The following is a 15,810-nucleotide window of genomic DNA, read 5'->3' as shown; positions in this document are numbered from 1 at the left end:
CAATGCATTACAGGACCCTACTTCCTGGTGAAAGTCCCCTTTTTCCTCAGGGGTATTTGAGAAACAAAGGCCCCTCTTTAGTTTGACCAGGAAATACCTTCCTATTAAAAAACATTCTTATCCCTGATTAGCTTCTGAATAGGAACTATGGGCTTTGCTTGAGGCGGGAGTCAGACGGAAAATATTCAAGGATGGGGGTGTTTTCTTTTATAAGCGAGAATCATGCACATACCTGCATATCTTTTTTGTTAATCAAGCATGCACGCTTCAGTTTACTTAGCTGGTAGATAAAAGACCTGTGATTTTTATCCTCGACGCCAAGAGGTAGGAAATCTCCTTTCTTAAATTTGTACTATGAGGAAAGGAACAGACGAATGCAGTGTGGCTTATTTTTGCTAAAATTGCTATTCAATTTCTACCAGAAATGCAACTGATTAACTGAAACAGCACTGCTTTTGTCCACTCTATCGCTTCACTATACTGTATGTTGGGATTGTTGAACCTATAAATTTATAAATCAGACTGCATATGCAGCATATAAGCGCTGCGAATGCTGTTCTCTTTCAAATAATTGAAACAGTACAACATGACACTTAACAATACAACACAATAACAATGTGGTGGCTAGAAGATAACAGTATTGTGGTCCAAATTACCTTTGGACAAATTCTGTTCGATAAAAGTTCAGAAAGGAGGCGATTGTTCATTTTATATTTGATCACACGGCTTTTGTTTGCAGTAACAAAACTTACTGCAAAGTTGTGTTCTAGTAGTTTCTATATTTGTTGACTCTTTGGAAGTGTTGCAGCACAGAGGGAAAGAGGCAGAGCTCAAAGATCAAGAGGTTCACCGTTCGCTGAGCAACATAAACACAGCCCGGCTTTCATGCGGAGAACTGCGACTGAGGATGTTGACGGTAACAGTGGGAAGCTCTTCGGGATATCTGCTTTGATCACTCCTTCAAAATAAAGAAATAAATAAGAAGGATTTGTTTTAAAAAGTGGAGAAAAACGATGCGGCAAACTGCCAGTGAGGGTTCGATTTCAGCTCACAGCTCTCTGCTGGAGTTGTTTTTAACTCGAGGAACAAAAGGAAACATTCACACTGATTTAGTTTGTGTGCAGGGAGGCATCGACTTGCCTGTAATGTGTACGAAGCAGAGGGTAGATGGCAAGATCATTGTCGATGTAGGCAAACCGTATTTCACTGGACAAGTTTCCAAATTCATGGTCTGCATGTTGACATTGATGTTTTAATGTGGTTTTCTCTCTTTTATGTTCTGGTCTACTTATCGTTTGTACTTGTAATGTGGATTACGATCACATTGATTAGTGATTCTCCACTTTAAATAATTGATTGATTGGTTGATAGATTGATAAGCTGATAATTTAATAGATTGATTGGTTGATTGATTGATTGATTGATTGATTGATTGATTGATTGATTGATTGATTGATTGATTGATTGATTGATTGATTGATTGATTGATTGATTGATTGATTGATTGATTGATTGATTGATTGGTGAAAATGAGTTTCAGATGATGGTACTATAAAAAAAAAAAAACAGAGGGTCACCAAAGTCCGAGCGCTCGTTCTCTGCGCGTCATGGATTTAAAATGTTCAACTGCATGTATAAATAAGTATTTTACGGTGAAGGTTCAGAGTGAAGTCATTACACTGAATCACGATCACGGTGACGGAGTCAGTAGCTTTTAGTAGTGAAGCTCCCCTCGCTGGACCACTGGAGGACCATGAACGTCTCTACAAACTTTTATAGCAATCAATCCAGTATTTGTTAATATAATTCAATCTGCAGCCACTCAGAGAATCTCCGAGTGCTGATATAACCTGAAGTATATTAGTAGCCAGTTGTTTCCTGAATACATGTTTTTGAATGATTTGGCATTTTGTATATATCAGAGCAAATATGGACGACAGCAACCGGCCTTCAGAAGAAGAAGCTCCGGCTCGATATTGTGTCTTCAGAGCTGTTGGGCTTTTGACCGGAAACATGAGGCGGTACAGACAGTGGGTGAAAAGTAGGTGATGATCTGCCGACGTGAGGTGACAGTTATACTCAAATTAAATAAAAATGTCATTGAATATAGTATTTGGTTCAGTTTGTCATTTAAGTCGGAAGAATCATGCTGGATATCTCTACTAGGACAGGCTGTGGTAATCCAGCTGCTGGACTGCATTTTTCGGGGGGTGGCCCAGGTCATGTTTGTCAACAACCCTCTCAGCGGGCTCCTCGTCGTGGCCGGCCTCTTCGTGCAGAACCCTTGGTGGGCTCTGAATGGTCTGCTGGGCACCTTCGTCTCCACTGGGTCCGCCATCTTACTAGGACAGAGCAGGTAATCTCCTCATCCTCATTAGACTTCATCATAACAAAAGAAAGACATATTTTCCTCCTCCTCCCACATCATCTCTCACTTATATTCCTTGTGGCTGCACTTTCTTCAGCTTTCACACGCTGCTGTTTTCACAGTTTGTTTCTCATTTAATCGTGTGGGCTGCATCTGTCACATTCACCTCAGGGAAGCCATATCAATGGGATTACACGGCTACAACGGAACCTTGGTCGGGATACTGATGGCTGTATTCTCTGCCAAAGGAAGCTGGTACTGGTGGCTGTTACTGCCAAATGTCTTCACGTCCATGTTATGGTGAATATTCTCTTCTAAAAATCCAATTGCAGCACACTTTAAACAGGAAACAGAGAAAGGGACCAGCATGCGGTGAGGGGCGGGAGACGTATTCAAACTCAGCCATGGTTACGGTTTCTGTTTCCAAAGAACGGGCCATTCACTAAGCCCTGTCCTCTTAGTTACTGTTGCTACACCTGTCAATCTTTGTGATCCATTTGCAGCTCACAGTGATAATCTGCATATGAGGGAGTGAAAGTCAAAATTACTCGTTACATTATGTAATATGTCATTTTATTTGATTGTTCTGCACTGATAATTTAATATTTACACGCCAAAGCTTCGGAGTCTGGCAGCAACATGTTCTTCTTCTCAAGTTGTTTAATAGCAGCTGCTAAACAGCTTTTCGGTGCATTATCGCCACCTTCTGACAGGAGTAACGCATCACAGCCAGGCACCGGTAAAAACAGGAAATACGGAAGAACATGAGCCGGATATACGATTTGATTTTTTTTTTTTTTTTTAAGTTTTAATCACTAATATTCAAAAATCGTGACTACTTTCTAATTTCTTGACCTACTTTCTGCTAACATATACCACAGAGAAGTATGCTACATCATTTTTGATTCATCACAAACTGCTGTTAATGCACCACTTTGCATTGTGGGTTTTTTTTTTAGGACACTTTTTAAAACTCATTATAGGTATTTTGAGGGCAGTACACTGTGGATACAGTTACACGCTCATTCACACACCTTTTAAAAAAAAAAAGAACTGTTGGACAGTAAATGACTATACTTTACACTTACAGTGAAGATGTGGTGATTTCAGACTCAGCCAAGACTAGAAGATTACTGCTGTGCGAGTCTACACCTCCAGCGATCCCACAAAATAATGATGATTAGTCGGCTGAGTGTTCGCTGCTCACTGTTGAGTGAACCACTCAGTCTCTATTATATACCAAGCAGTGAATGAGTGACTGAGATGTTTTGGACAAAGCTTTGGTTATTCTTGTAAACAATATGTCCTTGATTTTGGACTATGTAGACAAAAGATCTTGATATCTTTGGTGATCCCCATGAAGCTTTCGGCTCTTGTGTTCATCATTTGGATACGACACAAGAAGGCGCCACCCTGCAGAGAGTAGCTCTCCCACCACAGGCCTCCTGTGCACTCTTTGCTAAGCTTAAATTTGACAGTTATTCAGGTGAGGTTTTCAGTATACAGTTACTTTTAAATATAAAGAACAGATGGTGTATTTGGCTTTGTAATTCCTACGTACAGCTCCACCTTTAAGGCAAACATGAACAATCAAGGCAGGATTATAATGTCTAATAAGGTCTGGTTCGCCTTTCCGACCAATCAGTAATTAATTTCCTGCCTCTGTTCGCAGCCCAGTCGTCTCCAGCGCTTTGTCTTCACTTGCCAGCAAATGGGACCTCCCTGTATTCACCCTGCCCTTTAATATCTTGGTGTGTTTGCACATCGCAGCAACAGGAGCTGCTCACCCATACTTTCCTGAGGTACAGTGCAGCTCTGCAACACACAAAGATGTTCTCACACAGAGAACAGATGGAAGTGAAACCTTTTTTCTTTTTTCTGCACCTTCAGGTGGATATCCAGCCAAAAAGCAATCTGCACCCTTCAAATGACTCCATCCAAAGCCTCAGTATTTCTCAGGTGAATGTTATTGGTCCACTATCACAATGACACAATCTAAATTATTCAACCCGATTTAATCCGTTTCACGATACCGTGTCAGTGTCGTGTTTTTCCTTGCTTATGTGTGAAAAGTAAGGTGTCTCAGGTGGTTAGCTTTTGGAAAAGATGGTTTGGGTAAAAATAAGTAGTTTTAGGTAAGAAATGTTACGTACTTAAATTAAATATGTTACGTTATTCAAGCAACTTATTTACATTACTCAAAAGAAATCCAAGCTGATTTTAGCTTTCTCACAGACTCAAACACTGGTCTCCAGGGTACCAGTCCTGTTTGTCCTGTCCAGCCTCTCCTGGCCTCGTCCCTACTCTGACTTTATCACGTTCTTCTTCTTCACATGCCCACCTTACCCGAGTTATTGTAGCGGCTATTGTGGACCTTATGTGTTATCTTAATTAAAGAAAAAGGCATTAACTATTTAAAATGTAACTAAATGGAAGCTTTTTATTTGCAGCTATTCTTGTCCGTGCCAGTTGGTGTTGGCCAGGTGTACGGCTGTGACAGTCCTTGGACAGGAGGTCTCATCCTTCTGGCCCTGCTGCTCTGCTCACCAACGATCTGTTTTCATGCCATGTTGGGTTCAGCTGCTGGCATTTTTACTGGTAAAAGACTCTCCACCATTTGCATATAAATCTGCATAATGTCTGTTCAGGCTGCACTGCGAGCTTTGGCTCTTCATACAGCACCGTGGGATCATGGTGAATGAACCATGGCATGTTTTTCTCAAATAATTTGTATGTTTAGCTTTCAAATGTGTGCAACTGTTTGGTAATACTTCACGTAGATTATGGGGTTAATGTATTCTTCTTTGACATGCCATGCAGGATTCGCTCTGGCTGCTCCTCACAGGGATATTTACTCAGGGCTGTGGGGATATAACAGCGCGCTATCCTGCATTGCCATTGGCGGGGTCTTCTATGTTTTAACATGGCAAACCCATCTACTGGCTATAATATGTGGTAAGACTCATGCACAGTATTATTAATATCCTTTAGCAGGTACATGCTCAGAAAAAGGCCTTAATTAAAAGGTCTTAATTAAAAATGTAAAAACTATGTTTCTTTCCAGCACTTTTCTCCGCATACATGACTTCAGCAACCTCAAAACTGATGTCTGTGGTAAGTCGCAAACATCCTCCCCAGGTCAAACTCTATAAACGCCATGTGAACGACCCAGATGTCTCTCAGATCATGTGTCATGCTCTCCTCTCTGACGACATCCCCTTTCAGCTTGCGTTACCAGCCTGCACGTGGCCTTTCTGCCTGTCGACTCTCATCTTCCTCCTCATTTCCTCTGAGATCCCGGCCATATGCAGACTGCCTCTGCCTGTGGTCTCCTACCCCGAGGAAAATCGGCGCTACCGGAGACAATTAAAGGCCTCAGAGAAAGCTCAGCACAGTCAGCAGAGCGGCAGCCAAGAAGAGGCCCCGCTGAAGGAGAGTGGTGGCCCAAATGTCCAGCTGGTGGTGGGCCTGTGATTGGGCTGCAGTGGATGATTTTATGAAGTGCTCTTTTGTTCTGACATTTACCACTGACCGTAAAGATTTAACTGCATTAAAAGTGGGGCAATGTACAATTTTGGTATTTTCTCTCTTATACAACAAAATTAGTTTTTGGCCTGGTTTTGTGGCGATAATTTAATTATTTTTTTTAACATTTTCTTCTGCAGAATTTCTTCTACACTGCAGAGGGCAGCACATTCCAAGGATAGCTATAACCACAGTGCACATACATCTAATAACACAGTTAGGAAAACAGCATATCTACAAAACATAACGTTATTAAACATTTGACTTTGCAAACAAAGCCATTTCATGCAGCATTAATTGTATGCATGAGCTAAAAAGGAAAAATAAACACACTTTCTGCTCTCGACGGCACAATTTGACTGGTCGCTGGTGGAGGGTTTAAAAATGCAGCAGAGCGTTTCATCAGGACAGACACTGAGCTGTAGGGGAGATTTCATAAAGTGCTCCCCCAGCAAAAACACCCTTCTTCCCTGCCAGCAATAATCCATCACTGCATTCTGTACTCCAATCTGTCCTTTTGTTTTCTCTCATCATTTGTCTTTTGTGTTATTAGCCGTGCTTTTTCCTCAATTTAACCCCTTTTTTTTTTTACATCTACTTTTCTCCTTTCCATTTCTCTCTTCTGGCATTATCTGCCTTCATCTCATCTTTTGAGGACAACTTCTCTCCTTTTGCCTGAAGCAAAAAGATTTCAATCTGCGTGAGAAGAAAGCTGCCAAAATGTCAGCTTATGAAAGCGCTCTGTCTGGGTCAGTGTCTGTATTTATATTTACATTTATGAATCTATCGTTGTGTGTCTATATTGCCATCTGTCTGTCTGTCTGTGTATCGAGTGCACACGGCTGTAGTCTAGCCACGACAACACATTGGAGCAAGTCACACTCCCAGACATGTGTGGGAGTTGCAGAACGTCGGAGGAGAAGGTGCGAGACGAGAGAAGGGGACAATTTGAAAAATGAGAACATCTCATTTCTTTGCCTGGTGATAAAATATGACTTGTTATGAGGGTGTGTTTTTTTTGTTTTTTTTTACTGAATGTCTAATGTGCCTGTCTTCTTTCTGCTCCATGTGTAACATAATACCAGCTCAAATCAAATGGTTTTCCACTTAAACTGTCAAACTCTCTCGAGGTATTACAAAAGGGGAAACTTTCCAAAACACTGTCGGTAACATTTTCTCTGATCTAGAGCAGCCTGTAGGTGAAAATGACCTCAGTCAGTGCAATCTTCAGTGGCCTTTTACACAACAACGATTCATCCAGTGACCTTTGAAGGGCAGGATAAGTGTTGGCAGTGGGATGATGTGCGATGAGGTTGGTGTCACCTCCTCTGCGAGCTCTCAGCGGGGTGATTCACCTTCGCGAGTCCCCTTCAGGCAGCACCTACTGCACCCACAAAACCCAACAGTAGAGGGTGACACAAAATCACCCGTGCTTGTGTCTCCTCCAGCGTCTTCCAGTTACAAATCACATGTCTCATATAACAAACTGGGGCAGAGTCTTTTATAACTGTAGTTAAACACTGTTCAGTATGAACAGGAAGAAGCTAACAACAGTCTGAAGGACACAATAGTGGGAGTAGCAGACCTACTTCCTACATGGAGTTTATACTGTATATAATGTCAAGTGGGGATGGATATCAGGTCAGTTTAGCCATACACGGTTAAACACTATCAATTTATTCCATTAAGCCACATTTTACACCACATATTTGTTGTATTTTTCCTTCTGTTTTCAGCATGTTATACCTTTGTTAGGCGGCAATAGTGGGGAGATGACAGGAAATGAGGGAGTGAGCCAATGGAAAGTAATTACTAATTTCAGAATTGAGGGAACCTGAACAGGTTTGAGCAGTAAAGTAACGGGTATGTTGCAGAAACGACGGCATTTACCATTAAACTAACGGTCAAAAAGGGAATAAATGGCCTTTAAGTTTGGCTCACAGTTGACACTGTCAGATAAAAGCATGGCTGCTGAAACCGTTTGCAATATTGCAGCTTTATACACACCGTATATGGATGTTATTCACATATAAACTGCGTGGAATAAAATGCTGAAGCCAGCCTCTATGTTTGTCTCTTTTACATCTCAAACTCAAATGCAGTAAAAACATCCATCTGACTGTTAACATGCTCTTGAAGGACACTGTATGTTCGCCATGTAGGATTTTATGCCAGGGTATATTTGAACTGCAGTAGCTCTGTAGTTGCTGTATGACAGCAGTTTTTTTTTTTTAAATAAACAAACAAACAAACAATAATTCCAGCCTGTTCACACAGCACATCAACACACGTGTTAGTATACAACACGCATGTTAGTATATCCTGAGCCGACAGCTACAAATGGTGATTGTTGACTTTTTCAACTGGTTTAAAATTAAAAGATAATCCTTTTCTGAAACTTTTATCAAATATTTTATGTTGTTATTTCTTGATAGTTTTAATTTTTTTTATTTTCGCGACACAAGACTTTAGCAGTCACTGGGTCAAATGTTGCTGTTGCTATAGCAACTACAAGCTGCCACTGTCCCACATCCACCGTCTAAGATTTGGGAAAGGTTTTATATAAATTGGCATAATAAGTATAAGGTACACTATTACTATGACTGATAATGTATTAAGGGAGATAAATGGAGTAATCTACTTTAATTATATTATAATTTATAAAACACATTTAGGCTATTTAGTCTGTTCAATACATGTAAACAACAACCCACATCCCAGGTAGGCGCCAGTGTCATGCTGCTTTAATTAGCATTATTTTCTCTGAGACTGACAGGTAACTTTGTATGTTATTCTGTGTGTGAGAGAGAGAGAGAGAGAGAGAGAGAGAGAGAGAGAGATAGTGTGAATGTGAGAAAAAACAGGCCAACACATAGTCAAAGTGTTCCCGTGGGCAGAAGCATTGAACGCCAACTGCTCTGATTCACTCTATCTGCTAAATCTGTGAATAGTATATAAGAGCTTCTATCTGGAGCATGACGCGCCCGGCTCAACCAGCTCAAACCAAATTTGTCTTCCATTTCCTGTAAGACGAAAAGAGAATCCCCAGGAAACTCCATCCACCATTGGTTGCACAAAGCATCACGGAGGAGGAAGCACTGCCATGTATGTATGCTCCCTGTGACTCACATTTCCATATCCAGGGCTGCAGTCGGCTCTGTGCTGAATCCTGTATGGGTTGTATAACCTCTAAATAGAGACACTGACTCTTCTTCAAGCGGCGTAAAAAGGACGTTTAAGCACATGACTTGCTGCATTTTATCAAAAGTGTGACCTTCACGTAGTGACAATATTTAAATCAAGACTGTTTTCTAACATCTTTTATTCATGGTTTCTTTTCTCTTTCTTATTTCTCACTTCTGTTATCCTTACACAGTATCCCGTTAGGATCTGAGATGTAGGATGTTTTATTTTCTCATTTTGCTAGAGGGAAGGAAATGTGATTGTTTTGGGAGCACAGAGAAGAGGCCATTTGTTTTCTGTACCCCAGATTTTATATTCTATTTAATCTTTTATTGCGAAATTCACTGAGAAAAAAAACCCAGAGAGTTACAATAAAAAGATTACAGTTATATAATTAGATCCAAACAAAGGCCTTTTGTGTGCTCCATGGACCATGATAATACACCTTGCTATATATAGACAACAAGCAAGTAGAACCATAGCGTCAGCGTTGAGAAACAGCAGACACGGATCTTTGAAATTACACATTATCTTTCTAAAAAGTATGTACATTTTTCACTAGCCAGCATTTACCTTTACTTTATTCTGCATCATAACATAAGACATGTTCACACAACACACCATCTTCTCCTAATGGGTGAAGTGAAAATATTCTGGTGCTGAATCCTCTGCTGTCTTCACTAATGCAGTGGCAGAGTTAATAACAGTTCATTTCTCTTCTTAAAAGCAAAGACCAGGAACGTTCTGTCGGCTGGAAACTCATTTTGTTTTTGTTTTTTGGCAATTACTAATTCCCTCCTTAACTTGTAATTTGTGCAATGTGTGAAATTATTGTTCCATTAAACTAACTTGAGGTTAGTTATACAACTTCTGTGCAGTCCTTTTTATTATCAACATCAGTTTCTACAAAATGTTAATTCCTGTGTTTGGAAAGCAATCTGCATCCTGCAGTCAATCAACATGCTCTTGAGGTGATATTCTGAATTTTCGCACGATATACGAACACCCACCAAACACCACAAGGTTGTTTTTTTAACACGTTCGGTTACATAAGTTAGAGCTGCCTTTTCCTTCCACAGCTGTCGGCTGTTAAGTGCCTCATTTGCATTGGGTTGCAGGTAGCGTCTGCAGCACCAAACACAACTGCCGAGGAGATCAACTTTCATGAACACCTGTACTATCTAATGTGTAGAAGAACCGCTGAAGAAATACTACCGTGACCTTTTCTGTCAAACGCCTCTGACGGATCATTTCAGCTACAGGATATAAACTCAGGATCTTGATCACTGGAAACTTTCTAATGCTGAAATTTCTGTTTGTTTGTTTTCTCCTTTAAATTGTGGTAAATTGTAACAAACACACCACTTAGTGATATGATTGTGCAACGCTACAGCTCAGTCTCAACAAAAAAAAAGATAATTATGCATCAACTTAAGCACTACATGTTTACTTAAGTACAGTTTTGAAGTACTTTACCTGCACTATACTTCTACTCCACTGTTTCAGAATATTTTCAGAGTTCTTTTGCAACACTACATTTATCCGTTTAGATTCAAATAGTGCATTAAAACACTTGATAATCTAATGAAGAACAACACATTTGAGGGCTCATGCCCACACACAAAAATACAGTTACAGCTCCTCATCATGATGTCTAAGGAGCTTATTCAGTGGTTTCATAATCCAAACTCAGGTTATTGAGTCATTTTGTCTTTCTTTCCTACCCTGTTGGTCATGTAACAACCACTCACATCTATCTCGACAAGTGACAGGAGTGAAATACCAAACTGGAGATCCATCTGAGTCAGCGACTACAGCAAATCCAAGATACCAGTGCTGCAATAACTTCTACTGTCATGAGGCTTATCATTCAACTTTATGAACGTTAATGTGGTGGAAAAAAATATTAAGACCGCTTTTTGCAGTCCAGTACACCACCACCACCCGCTACGACCTCAATAAGAAATAAAAGATCTAATTATTTATGCATATGTAATCCTTGTAACAGATAACAGAGCTGTTGCATTGAATTGCTAGTCTGCATAGGCGTTCCTAATAAACTGCTCTGTGAGTTTCTTACTCATAGGAGACATTTTCCTTTTGATACTTTCATTATTTGCATTTGCTGATAAATCTTTTTTGCTTGAGCCTATAACGTAAGTGAAATGTTAAGTACTGAACTTTTGTTTGTAAAGGACTATATATTGATTATTCTATTAGTTACATAAAGGGTCTAAATACCTCTGGTGCTGTTTAACTGGATTGCATTCAATTTTATAGGGATTCAAGTAAATTTCTGCAAACCCTTCAAAAATAGTCCTAAAAACCCACCAAAATAAGAAACACAGTCATTTTATCCACATTGAATACAGCCTTAATCTTTAAAACACGTGGGTTCAGATGTCCAAAATGTGAAAAGTCAGTTGAGGACAGGGGCTCCATCACTGAGCAGGAGGCTGTCTGGACTGTCCAGACAGCAGGGTTGTTGTTTTTTTAAGTGCTTGTTCTGTCTGTCTGTGAAAACAGGACTCTATGTGCTGAGTCGTGACTGTCTGCTCCGATCTGCCTTCAAGAACTCCGGAAACAAGCCTCGAGATGGAGAGGGGGGATGCAACATCCGTGTGATCATCACCGGAGCACAAATGGTTTCTCACCAACCAATCTGAGGACACCGGCATCCCGTGCCGCGCGTGAGGAAATGGGCGGATCCGGGGAAAGCTCTGTCACGCTGCGTGGGCGGGTGAGTGGATAGTAAAAGGAGCTGCCGCGGCGGTATTTATCACAGAGCCGAGGAGAGAGCAGACAAGCACCGGAGCCTTAAGAGCCGACAAAGCGAAGCGATTTCAGCACCAGCGCCGCCGGACAGCGACACGTAGCACCACCTCAAACTTTACAATCATGGTTCTCATCTGGACCCAGTTCGGAGTGAAGCACAAAAATGTCAATGTTAAGTGCAAAGTGCGAGTCATGCACAGAGGTGACAGCTCAGGATCATCATCATCAGCGGTAAGTACATTTTTTATAAAGTTTTTTTTTTTTTTCACCTATTTGTCAATTCTAGCGATCCGATGAAAAGATTGTTAGAATAATTAAATGTCATATCAATTTTATAGAATTAAATTCTCTGTAAAACAAAAGCCTTTGATGTACCGGCATCTTCGGTGTGGCTGACCTGGATTCATTCACATGCAAGAAATGTGATTCGCGCTCAGCCAATCGCTGCACAGGATCTCAGTCGTTGGGGGAAAGTCTTTTGCCCCTCACGACTTTCCCCCCCCTTTCTCTCGCTGAGATGTGCATCCGCCTATAAAATTCATGGATATGCAGTTCCATAGCAGCAGAGATAAGGGTGTTTTCCCAGAGAGAGTCTTTGCTGGGGGCTGATCTGATTTTCTGCATGTTAATAGATACTGTGCAGAAGTTGGTGTGGAAGATATACAGTGTTTCAGCAATTGTGCTTTGTACTCTGGGGGGTGAATAATTTAATTTAAATACTTATTCATCACCAGCCTTTTTACAGTATAAAACACTTATAAAACAATATGGAAAAGCAAAATTCTCATATCACGTTTTATGGATGAAGAAAATGATCTAAATGACTGGTTTGTGTCTCTACAGGAAAGCACCAAGTCTGAGCAAGACACGCCGTGCCTGTCCATCAAACCCCCAGGCAAGGATTTCTACAAAGTCCTGGGTGTCGCGTCTGAATCCAATGAAGACGAGATCAAGAAGGCCTACAGGAAGATGGCTCTCAAGTTCCACCCAGACAAGAACAGTGACGCTGACGCAGAGGACAAGTTCAAAGAGATCGCAGAGGCCTACGAGATCCTGACTGACCCCAAGAAGAAAAGCATATACGACCAGTTTGGAGAAGAAGGTGAGAGTGAGGAAGTACTGAAACTGTTTATGTGATTTAAATAGATTAAATAGTATCTGCCATCTGACAAATTAGTGGAGGCGGGAACATTGACTATTTATGTGGGCATTAAAGGCTGAATAATGTTGTGCAGTGGGAGGATCACGACTGAAACTCTCCCACCCCTATTAAACCAGCTGTGCAGCATGACAGCTGTGAGGCTGATAAATTATTCAGGGAGAAATGAGAGCAATTTCCTGAAAACTCTGAGATGATTAAGTTCAGTAAATCCTTAAGAAGGAGAGGCAGAGAGTGCATGAGGAGGACATCAAGCAGCTGTTTAACTTCACTCTGTCTGTTTTCCTTCTATTTTTTTAGGCCTTAAAAATGGCATGTCACTGGCGGGCCAAAGCAACATTTTCCGCAGCAACTTCCCCAGCGACCCCCACGGCACCTTCTCCTCCTTCTTCCACGGCTCCGACCACTTTGACATCTTCTTCAGCAACGACAATGACAGTGAAGACGATCTCTTCAACCCCTTCAGACGGTTCCCCTTCAGCCACGTGGGCGGCTTCGCCGGCAGCGACGGCGGTCTGCGAAGAGGCCAGCGGCGGCTACAGGGCGACGCAGTGGTGCACGAACTGCTGCTGACCCTGGACGAGGTGATGCAAGGCTGCACGAAGCACGTCAAGATCACCCGCAGCCGCCTCAACCCCGACGGCCGCAGCCTACGAACGGAGGACAAGGTGCTGAACGTGGTGGTGAAGAAGGGCTGGAAAGCAGGGACCAAGATCACCTTCCCCAGGGAAGGAGACGAGACGCCCAACAACACCCCTGCAGACATCACCTTCATTCTCAGGGATAAGGAGCACCCGCAGTACAAGAGAGACGGCTCCCACCTCGTCTTCACGGCCAAGATCACCCTTAAAGAGGTGAGTTTGGTGCCCTTCTGTCAGGCTTTACCCTCCACACGAATGAGAGGCCTATATTATGAAACATATGATTGGTCTATAAGCAGACACAAGCACTTACACCCACTCAGAGACATCAGGACCACATCTCATCCTTTATATAAGTGTTGCTAAGGTTTTTTTTCTTAATACCAAAGAAAATCAAGGACTGAAAACCATCAATTACACTTAGAAGGTGCAATCTCTGCCAAGAGCATTAAGGGCAACATCTTTGATTGCAGCAGAACACGGTGTTCTGATATGTGCATCTGAGCCCGCTGCTTACAATGAGCCGACAGACTCCCACATACAGAGCAGCAGCCTGCCAACGCCTCAGTTACCTCATCAGCCCCTGCAGAGAGAGAGAAAGCAGCAGCTAAATTTAGCCTCAGCTCTGACTGCCCCCATGACTAACACTTCACTTCACTCTCAGCTACTATGCTTGCTGCAGACTCCTCTGCCTCCACAATGCGCTTTTTTTGGCCCCGCTCTGTCTCTGGCTCTGAGTTTCACCAACCCACACACAGATTAGCAGGGTAGCAGTCACAGAGACTGACATTTCAAAGAGCTCCTCCATCTTCCTATGGCTCCCTTCAGTCACTAAAACTCTTAACACCCACACACAGACAGCAAATAGAGCAGCGATTATAAAATCTCTGACACCGGTTTGTTGCATAACACAGAAAATCATTCATCTTTCAAAGAGACAGACACCCCATATTTATCTCTTATGTAACTTGACACCAAATTGAATAGATTTTTTTTTCCCACGTTAACTTCATTCCAGTCATAATGAGGCCACTCAGGAAGCATTATGAAACCTGCTCCAAATATAACAGTTCTGCAGAACTAACTTTTTCTTCCTCCTTCTGTCTCCAGGCTCTCTGCGGCTGCACCGTCAACGTCCCAACACTCGACAACCGGATGATGCCTCTGCCCTGCAGCGACGTTATCAAACCCGGTGCTGTGCGGCGGCTGAGGGGCGAAGGCCTGCCGCTGCCCAAGAGCCCGTCGAAGCGAGGCGACCTGGTGGTGGAGTTCCAGGTGCTCTTCCCCGACAGGATCCCACCTCAGTCCCGGGAGATCATCAAACACAGCCTGGCCCAGTGCTAGCCTGCTCCTTTAATTGTAGTTGACACAGCATCACCGTGTGTATATGTTGTTATCAATTCACAAACACAGCCTTGCCCAAGGTGCTAATATCACAACCAATCACAACCTCTCATTGTGTTTGGAAATGGCAAGCAGAGCTGAGAGTGAGTTGCGGTTCAGACAGATGTGGAGGTGACTTTGTGCAGGTGTTCGGTATGAAGCACAACAACTATGATGCCACAAGAGGTCAGAACCGATGAATGGGGTCTTTGGTATCTGAGGGCATCCATTGACTCTGGATAACCTTTCTCCTGAACGAGAAGGTTATTTGTATTGGTATCCTTGCAAAGATTTTAGCAGGATATCAGTGTGCTATTCAAGTCTGTATAGACTTCCTTAAAGCTGAATGGTAGAAATGTATGAAGAATAGAAAAACAACTTTATTACAATTATTACTATTAATATTATTATTACTATTATAGTTATATGGTGTTCATATGACTGATCTTTTGCATTGATTTCTTACAATAGCAAAATGTACTTGCGTACAAAGATCTACTTTGTGTGCAAAATGCGAAAACATTGTCTCTAAGAGAGATTCATCCGTCAAATGTTCTATTGAATTATTTGAAATGTTTGTATTTATTCTGCAATGAGCTGCTGATGTATTATTATTATTATTATTATTATTATTACCTGAGACATATTTGAAAGCATGAAAAATAAAGAAAAAAAAACAACAAGATTTTGAATTCTGTTTTCTGCTGTTCTTTGCAATTAAAAAGTATTTCGCAAATAAGTGGACAAGCAAAGTCCTCAATACAGCACGGCGAGAG

General features: G+C 41.7%; 2 protein-coding genes across 4 annotated transcripts; both read left to right on the top strand.

Annotated features, from left to right (window-relative positions):
* The first annotated feature begins 205 nt into the window (after positions 1-205).
* Positions 206-7,946, top strand: LOC138631000 (urea transporter 1-like). Of its 3 annotated transcripts, none has more exons than XM_069715707.1 (9): positions 206-324; positions 1,923-2,356; positions 2,540-2,668; positions 4,041-4,170; positions 4,259-4,327; positions 4,819-4,966; positions 5,189-5,323; positions 5,433-5,482; positions 6,575-7,946. In XM_069715707.1, exons 2-9 carry the CDS (start codon positions 2,049-2,051, stop codon positions 6,896-6,898), a joined length of 1,293 nt encoding a protein of 430 aa, XP_069571808.1. In that variant the 5' UTR covers positions 206-324; positions 1,923-2,048; the 3' UTR covers positions 6,899-7,946. The 3 variants fall into 3 exon arrangements, with proteins under 3 accessions (XP_069571808.1, XP_069571811.1, XP_069571809.1); XM_069715710.1 differs by having other exon boundaries at positions 5,594-6,661; XM_069715708.1 differs by lacking the exon at positions 206-324 and having other exon boundaries at positions 1,808-2,356.
* Positions 7,947-11,843: 3,897 nt separating this feature from the next.
* On the top strand, positions 11,844-15,717 carry LOC138630971 (dnaJ homolog subfamily B member 5). Its single transcript, XM_069715667.1, has 4 exons — positions 11,844-12,082; positions 12,695-12,953; positions 13,311-13,864; positions 14,762-15,717. The coding sequence occupies exons 1-4, from the start codon at positions 11,975-11,977 to the stop codon at positions 14,993-14,995; spliced, it is 1,155 nt and encodes a 384-aa protein (XP_069571768.1). The 5' UTR covers positions 11,844-11,974; the 3' UTR covers positions 14,996-15,717.
* The last annotated feature ends 93 nt before the right edge of the window (positions 15,718-15,810 follow it).

The sequence above is a fragment of the Brachyistius frenatus genome, unplaced genomic scaffold, assembly GCF_029030835.1.
Source record: "Brachyistius frenatus isolate BFR_SWC_R1_liver_20210118 unplaced genomic scaffold, ASM2903083v1 Contig_146, whole genome shotgun sequence".
NCBI lineage: Eukaryota > Metazoa > Chordata > Actinopteri > Embiotocidae > Brachyistius > Brachyistius frenatus.
The sequence above is the reverse complement of the archived record's forward strand: the minus strand, read 5'-3'. Positions and strand labels throughout refer to the sequence as shown.

Excerpts from the sequence above, each read along its gene's own strand:
- LOC138630971 (XM_069715667.1), top strand. The coding sequence starts at position 11,975 with ATGGTTCTCATCTGGACCCAGTTCGGAGTGAAGCACAAAAATGTCAAT. Across the intron at positions 12,954-13,310 it reads CGACCAGTTTGGAGAAGAAG|GCCTTAAAAATGGCATGTCA; the intron begins GTGAGAGTGAGG and ends CTATTTTTTTAG. Across the intron at positions 13,865-14,761 it reads CCAAGATCACCCTTAAAGAG|GCTCTCTGCGGCTGCACCGT; the intron begins GTGAGTTTGGTG and ends TTCTGTCTCCAG.
- LOC138631000 (XM_069715707.1), top strand. The coding sequence starts at position 2,049 with ATGATCTGCCGACGTGAGGTGACAGTTATACTCAAATTAAATAAAAAT. Across the intron at positions 2,357-2,539 it reads ATCTTACTAGGACAGAGCAG|GGAAGCCATATCAATGGGAT; the intron begins GTAATCTCCTCA and ends CATTCACCTCAG. Across the intron at positions 2,669-4,040 it reads GTCTTCACGTCCATGTTATG|CCCAGTCGTCTCCAGCGCTT; the intron begins GTGAATATTCTC and ends CTCTGTTCGCAG.